We start from the raw sequence: 22,960 nt of genomic DNA on the forward strand, positions 1-22,960 counted from the left end.
CAACAAGCAGAGCCTGTTTGAAAACAAGCTGCCTCTGTTCCAGCAGTTCTCCAGGGCCGTGGATCACAAATTCGCCAGCACCTTTTGGAAACAAAATCACCAGTACAGATGCCCTCATATTATTTCTTCAGATGCTGTAGTTAACTTGGCTAATTGAACATGAAAGACCAGACTTAAGTCTCTAGGCACCACTGGCCTCCACAAAGCCCTGGCATAATACTGCTAACACCCAAAGTCCCTCCTCAGCATCTACGTGTCTGTTAGGAGACCTGCACAGCATCACCAGTGCCCTGGCAGGGCTGATGGTATAGACTGACGCCAGCCTTCATGGGAATACAAGGTGGATATTCTCCTTGCCTGTCTACCCCAGTTACCATGGCCAGAGGGACTCTGACACCATCCAGAAGGGAAAAGTGATGGTAATGGGAAGAGCCACCCGGCTGCCCGTTATCCCGGCTTGATGTGGGATGAGCTTATCAGCCAGCTCCTGTGATCTGCTTTTAGCCACTGGGTGATATCTGAAGAACAATATTTAGGTTTTATTAGCTTGATTTTCTGCTACTGAGGAATGATTGAGCTCCAGATGTGCTGCTACAGGATCACTGTGGTAATGGACTTTTATTACCTTGCCTTCAAATCCTTTGGGATAACGCGGTTACGGATGTTGAAAAGCCCTCTGCCATAGGCTTTCTGTCTGTACTTTCCACCTAAACCACAGCTGGTGTAGAAAGATGTAGCTGGAGAAGATCAGTTCGTGCGGACGGCAGGTGGTGTGGCTCCATTCCTTGTTGTCTATCAGAGGGTAGCTCAAGGCTACATCTGTGGGTCAGCACTAATATAGTTGCATCTCCTGCTTATGCCATGCTCTTAAGAAGCCTTGTACCTCCAGCTGCAGTCTTTCCTCAGACACACTGCAGGGAGGATGATGTCATTTTGCATAAAAACACAGGAATGGCCATAGCAGCCATTACTGCTGGTTTTAGGAAATCATGAGATATGTGCGCAAAGAGTTGGGATTTTTTTTTCTGCTGTAAGGACTATAATGAAGGTTGACTATGATTTTTCAGGATCTTTTCCAAGAACTTTGTGATTGATCTTGGTGTGATCTTGCCCCGTATTCTGTCTCTAACAGTAGCTCATAGTAGATGCACTGGCATATGACTGAGAACAGCCAGCATGCAATTCTTGGCATACCCCCCAGCTTCCAGTCATGCAAGATTCAGGGATTTCCTGCTATCTTTTTGCTTCAAAGGTCACTTTCATTGACTTAGCACTCAGTGAATCCACAGCAGGCTGTATGCCTCAGAGCATGGTGGCTGTATTTATGTTGGCAGAAACCTAGTGAGACTCCTACTCAGCGTTAGAAAGAGTCTGCAGCCTAAGGTGATGGCGAGGCAGGGAGTGGGTCCTGTTGGGTTCATGATGCAGCTCCCTGGCATAGGATTTCTAAACCCAGGACCCAGAGTTCTAGATTTTGTATTGGCTACAATACAAAAGGCTACAAGTTTTTGCAAAACTACCACCCGTTGGCTCTAAACACATGTTCTAGCATAAAAGCAGTTGCATTTTTGTCTCAGTCATGACAACCATCATAACAGCTACATCTGCTGTAACAGTCATGACTTCTAATGTGGATCCTTGGGTCCAACTTTCAACGCGCTATGATTAACCTGGCAATCAATGAACCTTACTTATTACATTTCTATTTCAAAATGAAGTAAGATATGATCCTGTTTTCTAACTTATCTCTTCATCTCTCCTTTTTACACTGTTAGAACTATTTAATGAGTGATATAAATAGTGCTATTAAATCACATCACAGTGCTGAGTGAGGGTTTGAAGGTTTTTTTCAGTGAATTCAGAACCAGAATGTCAACTTTTACTTTAATTTATCAAAATTTTAGTTTTCATTGTCGGTTTTTAAAGGGAAAACTTGCCTTCCTCTTAGCTCTCTGGAATTAAAGGCTTTTTCTGATGTTAAGTGTAACGTCTGTCTGCAGCCTGTAAGCACACAAATGTTGTAAGCTCTCCCTGTAAACAACGGTGCACTTGCCTGGCCCCATGCCTCCAAGTAGTAAACTTGTCTTGCTGTTATCTCTTTACCTGTCTGGGTTTCCTCTTCTTGGCCACAAACATATACAAACATGCAAGCACTGCAATCCCAACGTGAGATTTCTGAGACATGAATGGCAATACAAAAGCCTTGGTCTTCTAGGACATGCTTATGCTTTTTTGTAACCCTGCCCATTGCAAAGAGCCCAACAACCACACCAGAGCTGCCACCTGGGCTATCAGCAGACTCAGAGGTGGGAAGGAACTGGATCTCCAGTAGCATGGGGTGAACAAAGGTACTTTTTTCCATCTAACCCTCTTCTTAGCTTGGCACCAGTGTTTGCTTATTTAAGATTGCTGGTGCTGTCTCTATTTCTAATGTAGATGAAAACGTATCTTGTTCTGTGCCTTGAGTCAACCTTGGTGTCAGATGAGACAACAGCCTAGTTTTCTTCCACTCTTGTTTGTGAAAACTCAGTTTGCAAAGACTATGGGAACGACTTGCCTTTTCTCTCTCTGAATCGTAAAATCACAGAATAGTTTGGGTTGGAAGGGACCTTAAAGATCATCTAGTTCAACCCCCGTGCCATGGGCAGGGACACCTTCCACTAGACCAGGTTGCTCAAAGCCCCATCCAACCTGGCCTTGGACACTGCCAGGGATGGGGCAGCCACAGCCTCTCTGGGCAACCTGTTCCAGTGCCTCACCACCCGCACAGTAAAGAATTTCTTCCTAATATCACATCTAAATCTACAGTTTAAAGCCATTACCCCTCATCCTGTCACTACACTCCCTGATAAAGAGTCCGTCCCCATCTTTCCTGTAGCCCCCTTTAGGTACTGGCAGGCTGCTATAAGGTCTCCCTGGAGCCTTCTCTTCTCCAGGCTGAACAATCCTAACTCTCTCAGCCTGTCCCCATAGGAGAGGTGCTCCAGCCCCCTGATCATCTTCATGGCCCTGCTCTGGACCTGCTCATGTAGGTCCATGTCCTTCTTAATTTGGGTGCCCCAGAGCTGAACGCAGTACTCCAGGTGAGGGTCTCATCAGAGCAGAGTACAGGGGCAGAATCCCCTCCCTCGACCTGCAGCCCAGGTTACAGTTGGTTTTCTGGGCTGCGAGTGCACGTTGCCAGCTCATATTCAGTTTTTCATCCACCAGTATCCCCAAGTCCTTCTCCTCAGGGCAGCTCTCAGCTGGCCTCTTGAGGAGGTGCCTGACCAAACTGACCCTTAAACTGTGGCCAGGAATTGTATGGCAGAGTACTGCTGGTCTGACCAGAAGCCTGCCAAGGATCACGCTAACAATTTAACAGTAACAATGGCCTTGGGTCACTGGCCAGACGCAGGTGCTAGTGTTGTTTAGCTTCCTAGAATGGACTTTGTTTTTCCAATCCTAAATGCTGATTATTTGCCAAGCGTCATTTTTTTCTGATGACGGGCTCCTTTAAGGAAGATTTCATTTTTCTTGGAAATCAGAACTTTGCTTGCCAGTGTATCAAGCAGCAGTAAGAAGAACTCAAGGACAGGGGCAAGGACAATTTGGTGGTTCTCTGCGTGGTTTTATCTAAGACTATGAGTAGGAGTTGCAGTGCATCAAAGCAGATTCTTATATCATGAATGACTGAAAGCAGTGCTACAAATTGTCAATTCAGACAAGGATTGGAACCTCCTTCTTGTGATTCTTTCCATAAAGGAACTGGACCTTCTTGCAAATACAATTTTTTGCATGCATGTAGGAGTTTTTTATACTCCCTGCTCATGGTGAAAAAAAATGCCCTTTTGATACTGATCAGCAAAGGCACTGCACAGGTCCTCAGGCCACCCTTGAAGTTCTGACTTGTGCAGTTTTGGTCAGATGCTTCTCAAATGGTAACTGCTGCCTCATGAATTTTTTCCTCTCTGACCTCGTGGCTCCTAATGAGGCTGGATGAACTCAAAGAGGTACATACAAATGAGGATGAAAGAACCAAGTTGCATAATGAGATTGTTCAGGCAATTGAGAAGTCTCCTAAATAACGAAGCTAAAAGCAATGTCATCAGGAAAACATCTGCCTCCCTCTTCTGGGATTTACGCTCCTTTGTTCCACACTTCATGCTCATCCAAGAGAGATGTGCATCATCCTCTATAGGGGATACAGACTCTAAGAACAGCATCTTTCCTGTTAGCACAGCCCAGAGATTTAGCGTAGCTCTAGTTTGATAGTAACAGTGCTGGAACAACAGTACAGTGATAAACAGAGCGTGAATCCTACACTTGTTTGTTTTCCAGGAAATGGAATAATTTCTTAATAAATACTTTTGGGTGGTAATCTTTACAACAGACTTGTAATATTGTATGTGTTTATCTTCTAGAGGCACCCTTCATTAGGGTGACAGTCTTATACTATTATTTTGATCAATAGCATATTATTTCATTAAAAATCCTGTTTGTGCAGAATTTGCTATGCAAGGTCTGGAGATCAGACAAAAATGAGTGTATGGGACCATTCTATAAAGCATTTCCCAGTAAGGCCATTTTTACAGGAAGGTTTTTGCAAGGTATGGGAGAGAAAGCCATAATTTGGGTCATAGTTATTTGTGGCACAAAACCCCAAAATATGCAAACTAATGAGACAGCAATATAGTCTTTACCATGAAAGACTAGTGATTTTTTTGATGAGGAAGAACTGACAAAGTACATCTTTTTGTTTCCAACTCTATAAAATGGCTAAATTAATTCCAGAGATGGTAGAGAACAGGGTCCCCAGATGGTGGTCTGGCAGCCAACAGTGAACCAGGAGACATGGTGATGGTATTAAATAATGACTATTGTAGTGTCACCAGTTACAAGACAGAAGAGAGGAACTGTTTTTAGAGAGAAATTAAATTCAATGTTTTATCTGAAGAAAACACACAGAGCCTTCAGCAAAGGATATCAGAGTTTGCACCTGACATTAACCTGCCATACAATAAACCAGTACAGCAGAGTTTGGCTTGTAACTCCAAAAGGTATAATTTTTGCTGAAAAGTGTGAATCTGTTGTAGTGGTTGAGGGGTGGGTGTTAAGACATTACCCTGGATAATATTTAGTGACCATAAAAGACTTTGTTGTTTTAGCCCCTCCCTTTCTATCCAGCATATCTGAATTCTTTCAAAACCACCTCTGTCAGAGAGATACAGAAATGAACTGTCCAAATATCCTTTTCCACAGCCTGCAAATATAAGAATTACTTATGCTAAGGGGAAAGCTCCATTTTTTGGGTCAAAACCCAAAACCTTCCGTTTTTGAAAGGGGGGGAAGAACTGGGGAATGGAAGAAACCAAACTGGAGATCGGCACTTGCTCTGTTTCAATGTACCTTGTCGACCTGAAATCCTGATAGTCTACATCTGAGCTTTCCTTTTAGATAAAGGCAGTTAGATCCTGGGTGTTTAACTACTAATGTCCCACATGCCGAGATGATAGAGTGTTCTAGGGAAGATGTCATTGACAATATCAGGATGAGATTACTGCAGGGAGCCAACCTTAGCTGGCTGTGCCTTTCCTGGACTGGAAGACATTCAGTCCTGATGTGACCTGCTGCTCTTGGCTCTTGGCTTCAAACTCTCCTTCAGGCTTGGAGCTGAAAGTTAGATGAGTCACATGGATCGGGAGAAGCATGGAAGAATCTATGAGAACTGGCAACAAGCGAGGCAGGCTGACTTCAGAAATCCTTGTTCAAATACTCACTTTACAATCATTTTTTCTAAAAAGAGACATTCTGCACCTATAGACAGCAAGCATGTCTGTACTAACTGGGACTGCATTCATGTCAGATGTCGTAAGTTAAACAGAGCAAAATTTCTTAGCTGGTTAGACAAAAGCATACCTCACTAAAATGATTCTTTCAAAAAGAAATCATTAAGTTTGGTTTCTTCATGGGAACTACAGTGTTTCCAATGAAGCACAACAATTTTGCAAAATCAGTTTTGTCAAAATCCAGTTTTCATTTAAAAAATGTTATGATGGGGGGAGACTGGCCCGTATAGTTCATTCCATCCTCAAGTATTTCCATGTACCCTGATAGGGGAGCACTTGGCTACCATACAAAAGGGACAGAGCAGGGCAATTTCTATAGAGAAGATCAACAAAGAAATTACAGGCTTTGAAGGACAACAAAGCATTGCAGTTGAAAGGGTGATAAGCCGGTGACCTAGGGTGCATGACATATATTTAAGATCTTCCTAACCAGCTGTGATAATTAGATAACATTAGATTATCTCTTCTAATTTAGGTGTCTAAAGTTAGACATCTAAATATAAGTTGGTCATCTTAGTCTGTCTTCACAGAGACTGTGGAGAAAGAGGCATCTCATGAGATGTTATCTACTTCCATTTTCTACTTAGACTAGTTCAAAGAAGTTGCTATTGGACGTGCCTCTTTCTCTGTGTTGTCTGAGAGCGCAGCTTGTCTAGCTGGGTGTTACACAGCCAGCCTTTTGGTATGTAAAGGTAGTGGAAGAAATTCCATTCTGTGCCGCATTTTGTTGGCTGAATTTCAGTACAAGTAGCAGCTCTCAAGCCACCCTTTCCCTTTGCAGTAACAAGTATTCTCCACCATCTCTCCCGAGCTGGGTTTTTTTTAGCATTGCTGCATATTAAAGCACTTCTGTGCTCAAGTCCCAGGTTGGCTACGTTCTACTTTTGGACGCTACCCAAACACTCTTTGTAGAGCATTCTGAATTCCTTTGGGATGAAACAGGTTATACAAATCTTGAGTTACTGTGCTGTGGAGGAAAGGACAGTAGAACTGACTAATCATGTTGATACTCACAAGGATGTTACTGCAAATGGCCCCAGCTGCTGTTTTGTTCATACTCCTTGCTAAGTTTATCCTTACGCTGCTCAGGTCATCCTAAGATGGAGCATTGCACACAGCCACCAAAGTACCATTAGGAAAGAGCAGTAAGCATTAACTGGTGGATTTCTAAGATAGCTCAGTAAGTCAGCTGCCTAATTTGTGTTTAATTTCAGTGACTTTGAGCAGCTCAAGTTCTTTAAAGTCCTCTCAAAACCCCAGTAAAGTAGGTAGTCCTTGAGGAGTAGGATCATCATCCCAAGATTCCCATCCTTAACTGTAAGTCTGAAATATTTGGTTCTTTCATTTAAAGCATCCGGTCTTAGGGTCTTGCCATGACCAATTTGTGGTCTTCATTAATGAAAACTTCAGTTCTCACATTACGCAAAGCCTCACATAGGCTCAGAAATGTGGTTTATACTTTAAAAAGCTCAGTAGACATATTGCAGAGAAAAAGAAAACAATCTTCAAAAAGATAGCTTAGTGAAAAGAGTTTGCATTCCAGCACTGTCCTGTCATACTGAGGGACAGGAAGAGAAATGAAGTGTTTATGGGCCACCATACTTTCCTTGTGCTCTGCTTAATAAGAAATTATCAAAGACAAAAATAAATAGAAGTAACTGTGCACTCTCTCATGCTGCAGACCACGAATGTGAAGTGAGGAAAGAATTTTGTGCTCAAAAGAGAAAAAAAAATGTTCAGGTTAATACGTTTGCAAGTTTGAGTCTGTAGTCAGGGAAACCCACCCACCTACCCTTATGCTCTTTGGAGAGCTGGTCACACATACATTAATGCTGGCTGAGATCATTGATTTTATTAAGCAAATCAGTAATGTTACTTCCTCAGTGATACAAATAAATAATAAGACTGGTGTTAGAGAAATAGTTTCTATAGCAACTGAAGTTGCTTAAAGATTTGCTAATTCTTTGCTGTGAGATGTTAGCAGATGTTCTGGATGGTGTGTCATCTCCCTCTTAACCACGTTTTCCTTACACATTCAAACGATGAATAAGAGGATCGTCCATTAGAAAACTGATTTTCACAGGCACTTTCTGTACTGTTTATTTTGACAAATTCCTTGGATATCCACAGTGTTCATTTTGACTTCCTAGACTTTACAGAGAGAAAGAGACTTGGGAATCTTCATCTATTGCTTTTCAGAGTGTTGCTCAGCATTTCAGAAGAAATTTTGATACTGGATATCTCCCTGATAGCTGCCAGAATCTGCAGTGGAGAGGCTTAAAGTGCATAAGCAGTCTGTCCCTCAAATACTTGGTGTAAACTGCAGTTAGCAGCACAGTGAGGACAATTTAAGAGCATCTTATAAAAAGAAATGCGAAAATTCAATAGGCTCCAGTTGCTGTTGAATGTGGCCTGTCATACAGGGTGTGGGAAAGAATTTGTCCTGTCCAAAGTCATAAAACCAATGGGAGCAGTTGTCCAGTCCCTTTTCTAGGGCTTTTTTTCCCCTTGAAGTATGGCAAGCTGGCATTTCTCTACCTGAGCATCTAGATCCTGCTGAATTTCAAAGCCTGTTGGCCCTCTGGAAAATCCATGCCTAAACCTCCATACCCAGGGTGACAGTTGTGGTGCAAATACAGCAGGGATGTTGCACAGGGCTCTTTTGTGGCTCCTTTCAGGACAGTAAACAAGAAGTTGCTGCCTTTCTGGCCAGTATGGCCAGTCATGCTTGCATCTGCCTACCTAGAGAGGGCTTACTGGACTCTGACGTTGCAGAGTGGGGAGTAAGTATACTTCATAAAGTAGGAGCTATCAGATGGCACACAATAAATATAGACTAATGTTAAAAGCAATTTTTAACCCCTCTGCACTGTATTCTCTTTTCCCTGCCATGAGCAAGGACATCTTCAACCAGATCAGGTTGCTCAGAGCCCCGTCCAGCCTGACCTTGATGTTTCTGGGGATGGGGCATCGACCACCTCTCTGGGCAACTTGCTCCAGTGTTTCACCACCCTCATCGTAAAAAATTTCTTCTTTATATCTAGTCTGAATCCACCCTCTTATAGTTTAAAACCATTACCCCTTGTCCTATCGCTACAGGCCCTACTAAAAAGTCTGTCCCCATTGTGGTCCTTTTCTAAAAGCAAGCACAGAGAATGTGAAGCAAGCATAAGAGCCAGCCCTTTTCTCTTTTTGAGATCAGGGGGCTTACGAAGCAAGAGTTTCTCATGATGGACAAATAAAGGAGCACAATGCATGTGCTTATCATTGTCTCCTTGCTGACAGATGTACTTGAACTGGAAAATCATAATAATAAAAAATTCAAGGCCCTTCCAGGAGAGCCTGACCGCCCGCACTGCGAGTGCCATGAAAAGAACTTTTCATGACAGGAGCCACAGTTCTCAAATGGAGCATGTTTTATCCAGTATCGATTTCTAGTTTAAAGCAGGAGTGTCCCCTACCTCAGATTTCAGTGGCAAAGGAGGGAAGTCTGAATGGGAGATATGTAAGGTGATGCTGCCTCGGCACTGCTTACGGTCCCAGAGAGGCTCAGGTCTCTCACGCAGTGCAGCTATTTAGAGCCCTCTCACCTGCCTGCAGCCCAGAGGTTGCTAATAGTTGCATTACACATTCCCTGAGCTTCTCCCAGTGCCCTATCACATTTATGTGAGAGAAAAGAGTACTTAGGGCCCTTTTAGATTTTATTTGCAAAGCTTTAATGCAGCCTAGAGTCATACAAAGTGCTGAAAGTTTATAGATATGGAGCAGTCTGAATATTAGCCAGTTTTTAGAAACTGCACACTTGCCCTGATATTACTGGACAATTTGTGAAAGTTTGCAATTATTTCCTGCCTTTTGACTCTACGGGTCACTAGCTGTCATTGTGTGCTGGTTTCCTGCAAAGCAACTCAGTGGAGAGAAACATTTCCAAAGCACAAAAACGTGGCTACGAAACCACACTGTAAAGCATTCAGTCCATGTGGTCCTGCAAGCAGGTTTTTTCTCGTCTCTTGGTCACCTACAGTTGAAGGCGGCGCTTGGTGGTGTCCCTTTAACTGATGTTCCCTTTGCAGTCAGATTTGCTGTATTGCAACATGGCAGTTGCAATATCCATTGCAAAAGAGCATCTCCTTCGCTTTGAGAAGCTCATCGGTAAATACACCACTGAAAAATTGTCATGCCAATAGTCCAAAGATGCATATAGATATATATAGATATAGATATATATACAGATATATAGGTATACATATTAAGAAGCCCCTTGAATTATGAATACAGTTTATTCTTGGTGACTCCACATTTCTGAGTGTATGGACCTTGAGAAGGGTGTGATCCTGTTTGCTGTTACTGTGATTCATTTCTCTTACGATACTTTTGTCTCTGCATGAGAGTTATCTAGCTACATTGTCCTGGTAAAAGATGTATATATCATCCTATGTTGTGGAAATATTTTTATCCATTTTTAATTACCCTTTAACTTGCAGGTACGGCATGAATTGTCTGATCCAGTTTGAAGATTTTGCCAATGCTAACGCTTTTCGTCTCCTCAATAAATACCGCAACAGATACTGTACATTCAATGATGATATTCAGGGTAAGTACTGTTAGGAAAATGCAAATTTAACCTTCACCTTGTCATGAGGAAAGGTGATTAAGATCACAAGAGTGTTTATTATACAATACTCAGATGTGTGATAAATTTTAGAGTTTACACATAAGCATTTAAAAATATAAACAAAAGCACAGCAATCTAAGTTGAAAAGTGAGTCTCCATTGTTTTTAGGAATTTAGCTGTTCACTGCAGAAGTGTTGTTCAGGAGAGAAAATGGATCATGTGCTTGAGATTATTAAGGTAATTTAGAGAGTTCCATTAATTTTCTGTAATTTAGCTAAAACAATGATGACGTTTTAACAATTATGCAAGGCTTTCAGTTTCCATGAGCCAGGTGGTCATTAGCTGATCCTGGCATTGTGCCTCAATTGTTATCCTTGTTATTACATGCACAGACGAAAAGGTAAACCAGCGTCTTTCCTTTCCATGGATGCTAACTCCACAGTAATCTGAGGACAGATACGTTCTGCCCTGGAGTGGTTAACATAACTCTTCTAGCGCCAAAGAGAAATGATAGCAGCAAAGCTGGGGCTATAACCAGCATTGCTCCCAGGCCCTGTGAGGCTCAGCGGTCAGCAGAATTGCTCAAATGCACAAAGGGATGCAAGCTGCTTATTGGCGGCATCCTGGTCTGGTGCTGACTTTTCTTTAAACCATTGGAAGGGCTGTTTGCACATTCAACAGGGACAGGATCTTCCCAAGTGATTGCAAATAACCAGTTCTTCTCCTGTGAGTCCCTTCATCTTTTCTTCTTTTGTCTAGTCCTGCCTGCAACATGCAGAAATTTCCAAGGTTTGTTGATTTAATTATTTGCAGTCGGTTGGGCTTATCCTCACTTGTACTTGAAAGAGACTGAAGGAAACACCAGTACCATTTTTCACACAATGCTGGTTCTTCTGTGAGCAGATTTTCCAGCACTATTTCTGCATTATTCCATCTAGCAATATTTGGGAGTATTTGTAACAGCTTGTTCATATCTGTCATGACACAAGAAGGAGTAAGACCCTGGCTTGTGGGAATACGGTTGGTGTAGATAGATACATGGTCCTGCTCAAAGACACTTTCATGAAGAGGGTTTAGAAGCAGAAGAGCTTAAGGCATTTCAGAGAAGGTGAAATATTTATTCCTGTAGAAGAAGACTCATTAGGTGTTCTTGCCACCCACAAAAGCTTTCAGTGGAGAGAGGAGCACAGAAAAAGAGAACACAGGAGATAGATACATCTTTGAATTGAAGTCTTAAATGGAGGAACCAAGAACTCAAACTTTTCTGGAGATGGACAGATGAAGCCCGTAATAAGAAACCAATGATGTAGAGATTTATTTTGGATTAGTTGCTCTAATCTGCAAGTGGAAGGGGACTCAGCAGTTAAAAGGAAAAGAGGCCAGGCAATGTGTCAGATCTGTAGGCCTGGATGTAGGTTTTCTTGGGGGAACTAGAGTGAACTGGAAAGGTTTCTTGGTGAGTGGGAATGGTTTCTTAGATTGACAGAGAGAAGAAAAAGAGGATATTAAAGCGAAACTGAAGACTCTGAGTGGGAAGCAGGAGACTATATTTTTTATACTTTCTTTTTGGCCATAGGTCATAGCTGAATGCCTCAGACAATTCCTGGAAATTACTCCCCCGGAGGGGCAAACCACATCCAGGAGGATGCTGTAAAACAGCATTGCCATAAAATGGACTTTGTCTGCTTCTCCCCAGTTAGATGTCTGTCATGGTGCATGGGAGATGTCAAGTCCCCTGAAAATTCTCTGGAGTCCCACCTGTTAAAACAGTAGGATTTTATCTCTTACTAGTAAAACTCCCTTGTATTCTCAAATAAAGCAGCTAGCTGGCATTGGTTTCACAGTAGCAGATAAGGTAAGAAATCCTGCTGATCTTTTGCACAGACAAGCGATGTGTCAAGGGAAGCAAGCCGCTGTTCCAGGTCTTTTTATGTAGCTGTCAGAAAGAAAAGGGGATTCCAAGCCAAGGTTGTAGTCAGGAATGAGTTTTGAGGGCCTTTGGGAAGCTGAAGTAACTTGGATTTGCTCTGTTAACTCTGTCTTGGAGTCATGCCAGAGATTAATGGAGTTGAAGCTGGGATGAGTAGTCTGATTTACTCACCCTAATATACTCCTCTGTATCCCCAGATGATATAAGAAAGGTAGGGATTGCCATTTTCTCACTTACACCCTCCTGTTCTTTGGGTTTGCCTCAGGCCCTCTCTTTTCTAACATGCTGGTGTTTCATGACTTGACTACTTAAAAAAGTGGGAGACTTCGATGCAAATTGTGTTTTAAATGATTAATGAGAATTATACAAAGCCTTGTTTAAGCAGGCCTGGTTCATTTTACTCGAGTCAGGCAGGAACAGACCTCCTGAAGCCTGAATTATCCCAGCTTCTGAGCTGGCATTGTTTTAAGTATATTGATTTAAAAACACATCTTAGGCACAAGCAGTGCAAGTTAGATGAGGCCTGAGCTATACTAATTTAAACTCATTGCCCATTGGTTAGTGGGACTCTGAATGCAATGTGCCCACATATACACACACAGACGAGATGTGGGAAAAAGTATAAATTGCTCCACTTAATCTCCCTTAGGCCTCCCTCTTGCTGTCCCAGGGCCTACAGGAACAGAAAGCAGTTTAAAATATTAACGTCTACTTTTTTTTTTGTCAAAAAAATTACAAATTACTGTATTGCCAAATCCATCCTAACCCTGCAGAATTAAAGTGACTTAGACCTCTTCCAGTTCGAACCAGCCTGCTGATGCTGAGTGGGATGCCTGCCAGGTACCGCAAACTGGGATGAGGTGATTGCTCTTATTTTGAAAGCCATTAGCCTGGGAGCTAGGAGGAGCTGGCTCGTAGTGCCCGCGCGTGGGAGCTCCCCATTAAGGGAGTGCTTCTTCTTCCTCTATGGGGGTGATGACATCAGTCCTTTCCCAGCTCTGCCTGGGTTCATGCAAGGGGCAACAGCTTCAATTTCAGCTCTATGGGAGAAAATTGTCACTTCTTCCTTTTTTGCAGTAAAATAACAAGACAGGCGGTGAAGCACATATGAAATTGGAGGGTAATGGGAATACTTTAGATCCTGCTCTTCCTCTTCCTGCTCTAACTTTGCTCCACTGAACTGTGCACAGTGATAAACAGAAAGTAGACAACTGAAAAGTCTTACAAACCTGTCAAGTCTTGTGAATCCCTGAGACAGGCATCTCTGGCTTCCTGCTTCATACAAGAAAATATATAAAATCACTGAAGAGGTTAGTTTGGACGGGACCTCTGGACATCACCCAGCCCTCACTTGGATATTCGCAATCTCTTTGTGCTACCCGTTCCAAAGTTTTCTCATCTTTCTTGTGCATTTTTTTCCCCTAATACCTAACAGGAATTTCTCTAGAAGCAACTTGTGCTCATTGCTTCTCATCCTTTTGCTATGCACCTCTGAGAAGAATCTGGCTTCTTTACAAACACTCAGTAAGTAGTTGTAGACAGAAATTAGATGCCCTCTTAGTCTTCTCCAGCCTATTCAAACCCAGGTCCTTCAGTCCTCTTTGTACACCCTGGTCATATTTATGGCCCTCTTCTAGACTTGCTCCAGTTCGTCAATATATTCCTTGTGCTGAGAGCCCCAAACTGGAGATGCTAGTCTAGAGATGACCTCAAAAGTGCTGAAATAGAAAGAAATGATCACTTTCCTTGACCTGCTGCCTAGACTTCTATTGACGCACTCTAGCAGGCTGTTGGCCTTCTGCACCACAAGGGCGCATTGCTGGCTCATCTTCAACTTGTTGTCCACCATTACCCTCAAGTCTTCTGCAAAGCTGCAGGACTTTGCATTTGCCTTTGCTGACCTTCATGAGGTTTCCCTGAGCCCATTTCTCCAGCCTGCTGAGATCCCTGTGGATGACAGTCATACCCACCAGTGGATCAATCACTATCCCCAATTTGTAATCATCCATGAACTTGCTGGGAGTGCACTCTGTCTTATGATCCACGTTGTTAATAGAACTTAAGTATTGGCCTCTTGGTACCACTTTGTACCACTGACCACAAGCCTTTGAGCCTAGCAGCCTAGCCACTTTTTCACCCACTTGATAGTCCACTTGTTCAGTCTGTATCTCTCCAGTTTGGCTACAAGGATGCTTTGGGAGATTATTTCAAAGGCTTCATGCACATCAAGGAAAGCAACAACTGCGACCCTTCTCCCTGTCCACATAGCCAGTTGTCTTATCAAGGAAGGCAGCTGAATTGGTCAGGCATGATTTGCCTTGGGAGAGCCATACTGTTCTCAATCACCTTCATGTTCCTAGATGTACCTTCCAGAAGATCTGCTTTGTAATCCCCAAGGTTAGGCCAACTGAGCTAAAATTCCCTGGATCCTTATTCTGGGCCTTCTTGAAGATGGGTATGACATTTGTCTTTTTTCGGGAATTAGGAATCTCCCCAGTTACCAAAACCTTTCAGAGAATGACTTTGTAATGCCATTGGCCACGTACCTCAGCATCCTTAGATGTATCTCATTAGGTCTCATGGACTTAGTCTGTTGAATAATCCCTGCTAAATAGGCAGGAGTCCATAGAAACCCTGTAAATTTGCACACCTAAGGTTCTCAGCATGGGACTAGGGCTCTGTGTGCATGTGCCTCACTGTCTTTGTGGTAAAGAGCCTGTCTAATTCCAACACAGCCTTCAAAGATGTGCACTGAGTAAGCAAAGAATCAGCAGGAGTTTGTGCCTGGGCTAAGCAAAAGTGGGATCAGATGCATCAACCTGTGATTGGAATTGGTTGACTCAGCTTGTGGTGCAACAGAGATCCTTCCGTACATAGTTCAGTTATCTGATCAGACGTAACAAAAACGTTCCTCACTGCGAGAGTGGTTGAACACTGGGACAAGTTGTGCAGAAAGGCTTTGGGACTTTTATCTTTTGAGAAGGCCCTAAGCAATTTAATCTAATTTTGAAGGTAGCCCCACTTTAAGCACATACTGGATTAGATGACCTCCAGGGATCTTTTCCAACCTTATTTTTTTAATGAAAAGTTCATTTTCCTGGTTGATCAGTGTGTTACCCTCCACATTCACATATCAAACATCAATTCTTCTTAGGCTTAGATTGCTTACTCAGTACTGAACAGCACAAGTTGTTCTGCAAGTTTAGTCAGAGTTGCAGAAAAATGAAGAAATCTCTAATGTGTTATTTAATTAATTGTATCTGATCATGTCATTCAAAAGCCTTTCACACATATGGGCAGGGCAGAGAGAATAGTGCACAGAAGCATAAAGCCTACTACCTCTTGGCTCTGGGCATCTTTAGCAGTCTCTTAAAACTAGACCTGATGTAAGTGTAACATTGATAGCTTCTCAAGGAACCACCAGTCTGAGCGTTTCAGATATATCTATATCCAGTTTGAGACGCTGTGAACAGACAGGATTTCTAAAACAGGCTGAACCCCTACACCATGCAAATGAGACTTCTTCAAGGCCCCTCAAGATGGGAAACCCCAAATCAATAACTACATTAAAAACACTCGGCCTTTTGTATTTCCATAGTCCCTCCACAACTACAGTAGTCTACAGGCAATGGAGGGGGGTCATCACTTTCGCAGAACCTCCCTGGGTCTTTCCCCAGTCGTTAGAGCAACGATTCCCCTTTGTTGTTAGATGTGTGACTGCTGATGAGCGTCAAAATATCCCTTGACCCACCAACCACCTTTTCTCATTATCTTAGCAGATAACCTTTCCCTAACCTTTCCGGCACACAGGAAGCAGCGTCCCAGCCTGGAGCAACGCTGCTCCCAGACCTCCGCGGAGGTTGGGAACAGGCTGGTCGGAGCGGCTTCAAACATTTGGGCAAGTTAGAAATCGACCATGTGCAAACGTGGCCTATTTTGCGGGCACGTTTCCATGTGCTGTGTGAAACAAGCGCAGCTAGTTTTTGGCTCGGCGTTGACTAATTTCGGCAGATTAAAATGGTACAGTATCTTACTTTGTTGTTTCAGCTGGCGTGGAAAATGCATCAGTAATTATCACAGGAAACTAAGGAGGGGGGGAAGCACAATAGGAAGGGAGCGCTGGACGATACCCTGCTGCAGAACTAAGCAGGCTATGTCCTGCCAGGCAGCTCCTGAGCAGCACGCTTTCCGTGTGGGGATTTACCCAGCCTGACGATAGATGTGGAGATGTTCTCAGTCCTGTAGGTGTTCGCCATGACCAGGCCCCCTCAGACCTGCTGTGCCCTGCAGCAGAAGAGGCTCCTGCATTTTCCCTTGATGCTACTGCATTAACTGTTTAAGGGCCAGCTCCGAGACTTGTATCTAAATCACACATTGGTAAACAAGCCAGGTCAGAACAGTATGGACTCCTGGGTGTAAATGGGCCTCGGTATCTTGGGCTTAGTGGTGCAGGGCCCTAAAGATCTGGCCCGTATCTTCTGTCATTTGGGGGATTGTAACATGCTTCCCTTTCCTCTCCTGCTTTTTTTTTTTTTCTTGTCACTGGATGCCATTGCAAACTCCTCCTCTGCATTAAAGAACAGCATACATCACCTCTGTTTTAAGCTGTCTATGATCTTTAAGTCCAGGCTAAGGAGGCAAAATGAGCAGAACAGGGCTGTGCTGTGACCTGGTTTAGCTTGTTGGTATGAAACAGCATCCACGGGGTCTCCACTGCTGCGATGGGGATGGGGATGCTTTCTTGTGAAGTGCTGACAGCCGCCTGGTAGCCTCTGCCTTTGTGGACGAGGGGGTTTGGTCTGCCCATAGGCACAGCCCGTGTGCTGGCTGGCGTTCTGCGCAGGCAGGAGGGAGGGCAATGCTACAGGCCAGCGCTGTGACGTATTTTTAAGATGCTGCACTGTATAGTCCAAGCACTTTACAGTGGAAGGATTAAAAACAGGCACCTAGAGATGACCTACATTAGGCATCTACTTTAAGGTGAGCTCTGCGTCTCCGTTGTCAGACAGCTCTTCACCATACCACCGCCTCGTCTGGGTCACTAGTGTCCCTAAGTCTGTTAGTGGAGAAAGCGAGTTCCTTCCCCGAGCAGTCATGCTTTGTGTTTTACTGTTGTTCTTGTTGACTTGCTCCACACCATTTCTAGGTTTATTTTCTTAACGTCTTACAGAGGCCCTTTGGGGGAAGGCTAACACTAGCCTGCAGCCATGGAGGTGAAGACCTTGAGCTGCAAACACTTGAGCAGCGTTTTGCTTCAGCTTTGTTGTGTTTGACTTTTGATCATGTATTTGGAGTAGATCTGATCAAGCTCCACTGCTTTCCAGTAACAGGCGGAACTGCTGCAGGGAGTTAATGTGAACCAGGATTTGGAAAAGCCCTGTGCTTCCTCTGCGTCCGTAAATTTAGATATATTTTCTTGGCTGCCCTTTGCTGGAGCTGTTAAACCAGTGTTTGCTGTTCCCTGGGCTCTCATCTTGGCATGGTTTTGATGGGGCAAAGTGCAAGCAGGTGGGGCGAGGGTAAAAAATAAGAGATCAGGCTGAATTAGACCATCTCTTCCACCAGTGTGCTGTAGAGAAGGGGGAATCACCCACACGGGTACTGTGTGCAGAAACAGGCTGGTGCTCCGATCGCCGCTGCTAACAGAAGGATTTGGCATGGTGGTGATGCTCAGCTCCTCTCAGCCAGCGCCCGAGCCAGGTGACGGGGCAGTGCCAGCCCTCAGCATGGGGGGACTCCTGCTCCCAACCACCCGCAGGGTCTCCGCTTCTCCCCACGTCCCTTGCTTAGCCACTGGGTGCTGTCACTCGCGGCACAGCCTCGACACCCGCGCTGGGCAGCACTTGCCCTGTTGCGCTCGTGCCAGCGCTGCCCGCAACTCCGTGTGCGAAGCCGCTCACCCCTCTGTCCGCTCTCCCCGCTCTGGAGGAAGGATAAGGTCCCCGGCCGTGGGTGCCTCTGGGCTGCAGCCTTTTCCATCTGTGCCGTGTCTTGAAGCTGCGGAGCAGATCCAGATCCTTGCCCCTGGGTTTTGCTCCAGCGTAGCTCCACTGACATCTACTGGGGCTTGTTCTTACTTACACTAGTGCAAGTGGAACGTCAGCCTCAGAGGGGTTTTCCTTAATGTTTTACAATATTCTGAATGTGCCTGAGTGTCAGAGATTAATTCCTACAGCGATGGCCATTTTCCTGAGTGTACCATAGTTTTAAATGCCTCTTTTCTTTGCTGTTCCTGTTGCTCTGGACTCCCCAGAGAGGCTCCTGAGGTCTGTTTGCTATTTTGTGATATTATATTGAGCGTTCACTTTGAGTCTCGGACAGACGGGATGATTTGCCAGCATTTTCCTTTCTTCTCCCTGTGCCCCTCCATATCTCACTGCAGATATAGACCAGCCAAGCTGGCTCTTGCTAATTACTTAAGGAAGTAGTTATCTGCAATAGCAGCATTTAATCTCTCTGGAAAACAGATAGACCAACGTGTTGAAGGGTGGTTGTTTTTTTCTTGCCGCAACTCATGGTGAGGGGTTCCCCCCCCATCTCATTTTGTGGTCTTTTCAGAATTGAAGCACAATGATTAGCCAATTCCTTACACAAACCAGCTGTGAACTCTCCTCCAGAGAGTAGCTCTATTGTTCCATGCTCAGAAATTGTAATTATCAAAGAAAAATATTGAGCTGAGGCCAAGGTACGGTAACTTTGTTACTTGAGTAATGGGAGTGAGATGCAGTTTGGGAGATGCGGAGGGATTAGAAACACATTGGAGAGAGAGGAGGAGGATTAGGAATGGCAGAGCTGAACAGGGTCCTGCTGTTAGTCAGAGCTGCAGTGCAAGTGCGGGGGGATGAGTAACGGCACACCCAGTCCCACAGGTCTCCGTTCTGCAAAATGCACACTGCTCTGCAGGCTGAATCCGTGCACCCTTTCTTTCCGTAGGCCCCAATTCTCAAATTTCTGCTGGTAACGTCTTTACAAAGATCTCGAGTCCCTCTGCTGAATGTCCCATGGGGGTTTTCCATTTAAATGGGTTTGCAGATAGCAGCATTTGTGCCATCAGACTTCTTGGCAATCACAGGGTATACAGCAATTTTGCTTAGGTCAGAACAAAGAGAAACAAGATATTTCTCCAGTTACATTTCTTTCTTTTAAATACTTTCCAGGCATCTATTGCTGCTGATGCTGTGACCTGATGCTTACACTGTCGCACTGTAATTGTTCCACTGTTGGATTTTTTTTTCCTCTGATCAGTTCCCCACTCCCACCCACATGGGGATTTGGGGATTTCTGTGCCAAGTAAGCCTGGGAGATAGCGTGTGACCATGCGTGAGCATATGCATAGGTGTTCCTATTCCACTGCGTGTCACAAGCTTGGCATCTCTGATGACTGTGGGACCCCGGTCTCTCCCTACTTCTTTGCAGTTCAAACTGGCAGGGTGGGATCCCTTCGTCCACAGTTTAGATGTCTGCAATAGAAGTGTCTACATGTATTCCAGTTATCTTGTCTCTCATCAAAAACTGTGGTGGTAGTGACACTTTTAAGGGTGCATTTCATATGACCCAGTTCAGGTGTCTGCTTTAGCATGAGCAGGATCATAAACGTTTGTTTAGAGGAGTCCCATCCTTAGCATCTGGCATGGCAGCAAGCCAAGCAGTCCTGCTGATTATAGACATACCAAAATACAGAGCATGAGCATGGGCTAGCTATGTGACACCCATAAAAAGCAAAATCTAAAAACTAGGCAATTATCATAGAATCACAGAATGGTTTGGGTTGGAAGGGACCATAAAGATCATTTAATTCCAACCCCCCTGCCATGGGCAGGGACACCTTCCACTAGACCAGGTTGCTCAAAGCCCCATCCAACCTGGCCTTGGACACTGCCAGGGATGGGGCAGCCACAACTTCTCTGGGCAACCTGTTCCAGTGCCTCACCACCCTCACAGTAAAGAATTTCTTCCTGATATCTAATCTAAATCTACCCTCTTTCAGTTTAAAGCCATTACCCCTTGTCCTGTCACTACATGCCCTACTAAAAAGTCTCTCTCTGGCTTTCTTGTAGGCCCCCTTTAGGTACTAGAATTATCTGGTTTTCCTTTGAATTCCTTGGATGTTCATTATCTTCCTCCGTAATTTTTCTAGTCTGATGGCATGGCTTTTCCCCCAGTAAATACATTACTTTAAATACAGCTTAAAAAGGCAGAGGTTTAGTGCAGGCGAAGCAAGAGGAAATCCTTCATATACATCCCTCAGTTGTCTGAGTTGACATGTTAATACTGAAGCAGCAGAGCATTCAGTGGATGGTTCCCTCCCCATCAACTCCCTTTTAAACTGACAGAACTCAGATGGTTCTGGGTCTGGAAATAAAATGATACAAACTGTCTTCTGAGGTAATGGAGGGAATTCATCCTGGGTGCTGAAGCGAGTGTCTCAAGTGATTCATTGCAAGAAAGAAGCTTACGAAGCCACCAACCATTATTCTAGTCCATTTTGTGTTTAAGACACAGATGCTTGCAATGCCCTCATGGGTGAGACATGATGCTGCTGCCATTCTGTACTGGTGTGCCTGTGCAGGGACACCGTGGCGCTAACGTCTGATGCAGGATTGTGGCCACTGCCAGCTCTGCTAAACCAGAATCACTCTTAAGTGGCACTAATTATTAATTTCTGGAGAACGAAGCTTATCAGAGTTATAAACATAAATTATTGGTGAACTAATGGTACTGATAAACACTTCTGGTCTGGCCAGTAAAGATTTTGTCAGAGTAGCTTATATAGGTTCCCTCAGCAAAATAAGCCGTGTCAATACAAGTTACGTCTCTGCCAGAGTAACTGTGGTCCCACTAGGTTTTCTGCTTGCATGGAAATAATGAGAGAGTAAATCATTCCCCGACGCCATGATATACCAGTAGATTTCTAGTTTAGCTGTGGCTTTTGCACTAAAGAAACGCAGCAGGTAAAGCTGAATTTATTTTCTCGGTCCTTGACAGATGAGCAGCACCATCTGCTGGTTTCACTGCTCGTGGTCATCCTTCGCTCATGAGCTGCTCTGTTTCCCAGCCGGGCTGTTCGCTGATGCCTGCAGCACCCCAGGCCCTAAGGACCCTGCAACGGGTCTCACTGAAGCACTGGCTGATTGAAAGCCTGATGCACTGGCTGATTAAATGGGCAGGAAAATAGGAAATGCTGGAAATTTGGAGAAATCGGGTTTATTAGCCTAAAAGGGTTCATCGTCTGCCCCACCCATGACAACCCACACAAGACTTGTTACTTGTGAACTCCCTGATTTCTCACAAAGTTTTTGAAGATGAGAATGGAGAGACCAGCATTAGAGCTGAGGACAGCATCATCACAGTTGGCGCACATCCGAACTGGTATCCTTTAAAACACTGAGGAATAAAACTGATGGACTTGATGATCCTTTTGGGTCCCTTCCAATTTGAGATATTCTGATAAAACTGCCTCCTTCACTCCTAGCTCACCTTTAACGCTTGTATCCACATTGCCGAGGTGACCTGAGATGCCACCAGTGCCTGAATCCTCATTAGTCTGTGCCTTCCTTGATTTCTTCCCACCATGTTCCTTCACCTGGGATAGGACATTAGGTGACTACTATACGTGATTGATGTGGGGTGAAGGCAGGTTTATTCAGTCTAGACACCTGCCTCCCTTGATGAATGGAAAGCTGTACATATCACGGTGGCTGTAACAGCAGGACTCTGCTCTCCATTTACTGGATTCTTTCTCACTAATCCGGGACCAACTCATATTCTCATTGACACCTTAATGCTTGGCAGTGAAGCATGATGGCTCTGAGTCAGCGTATCACAGTATCAGGGAAGTGGAAAAAGAGAAGGTGGTGCTGGGCTGTGAAGGTAAATGAGGAGAAGAGGATGGTAATTCCGTGATCACAGAGGATTTTGTGACAAGGGTGCCCAAGTTCAGACCACCACTCTGCTACGGATGTCTTATGTGACCTTAGACAAGTCACATGCATCTTCAACCCTTGGGAGTTAAGTATTAACTTCTTTTGGCATTCTAGGATTCGGTATCCCTCTGACTATATAGAGGGAAATTGGTGTTCTCCTGCCTTGCAGGGGTCTTCTGAGGATTAATATTTCAGAGTAGTGAAGGCACTCTGAGCCTTTAGTGACAGGATCTAAGAATGGTTCCTACCACAAGGTTTCTAACAGGGTATCAGTAGGGTAGACAATCCACTTGCCAGGATGTCCATCTCATGGTGTTTCTCTCTTTTCAGGTACTGCATCTGTTGCAGTTGCTGGCATCTTTGCAGCCTTAAGGATCACAAAGAACAAGCTCTCTGACCATAAGTTTGTTTTCCAGGGAGCTGGAGAGGTAAGGATGTTCTTGAGTTTGTTCCTAAATATGATCTAAATTCAAATTTAGAGAGAGAAAAGTCAACGATGAAACTGCCTGCAAGGCTTGGCTTCATGAAAACAAAGCACAGAAGCAGGTTCCTTGTTACTGGGCAGGAGTGGGCCCCATGGGTGGATCTTGCTGCTGCATAGAAGTTGCCAACAATCTTTCAGTGACTTCTTGGCCCATGAGTCCTGGGCAGGCTTCCTGGATGC

The 22,960-nt window shown here is 44.3% G+C and overlaps 1 protein-coding gene across 2 annotated transcripts in view; it reads left to right on the forward strand.

Annotated features, from left to right (window-relative positions):
• Nucleotides 1–22,960, forward strand: part of ME3 (malic enzyme 3) — a 128,196-nt gene that overhangs the window by 100,100 nt on the left and 5,136 nt on the right. For both annotated transcript variants that reach the window (XM_069808438.1, XM_069808439.1), the window contains exons 7-8: nt 10,313–10,422; nt 22,627–22,724. In XM_069808438.1, the coding sequence (XP_069664539.1) occupies nt 10,313–10,422; nt 22,627–22,724 (208 nt within the window). The remainder of the gene's footprint in view (nt 1–10,312; nt 10,423–22,626; nt 22,725–22,960) is intronic.

The sequence above is a fragment of the Haliaeetus albicilla genome, chromosome 20 (genome assembly GCF_947461875.1).
Source record: "Haliaeetus albicilla chromosome 20, bHalAlb1.1, whole genome shotgun sequence".
Lineage (NCBI taxonomy): Eukaryota > Metazoa > Chordata > Aves > Accipitriformes > Accipitridae > Haliaeetus > Haliaeetus albicilla.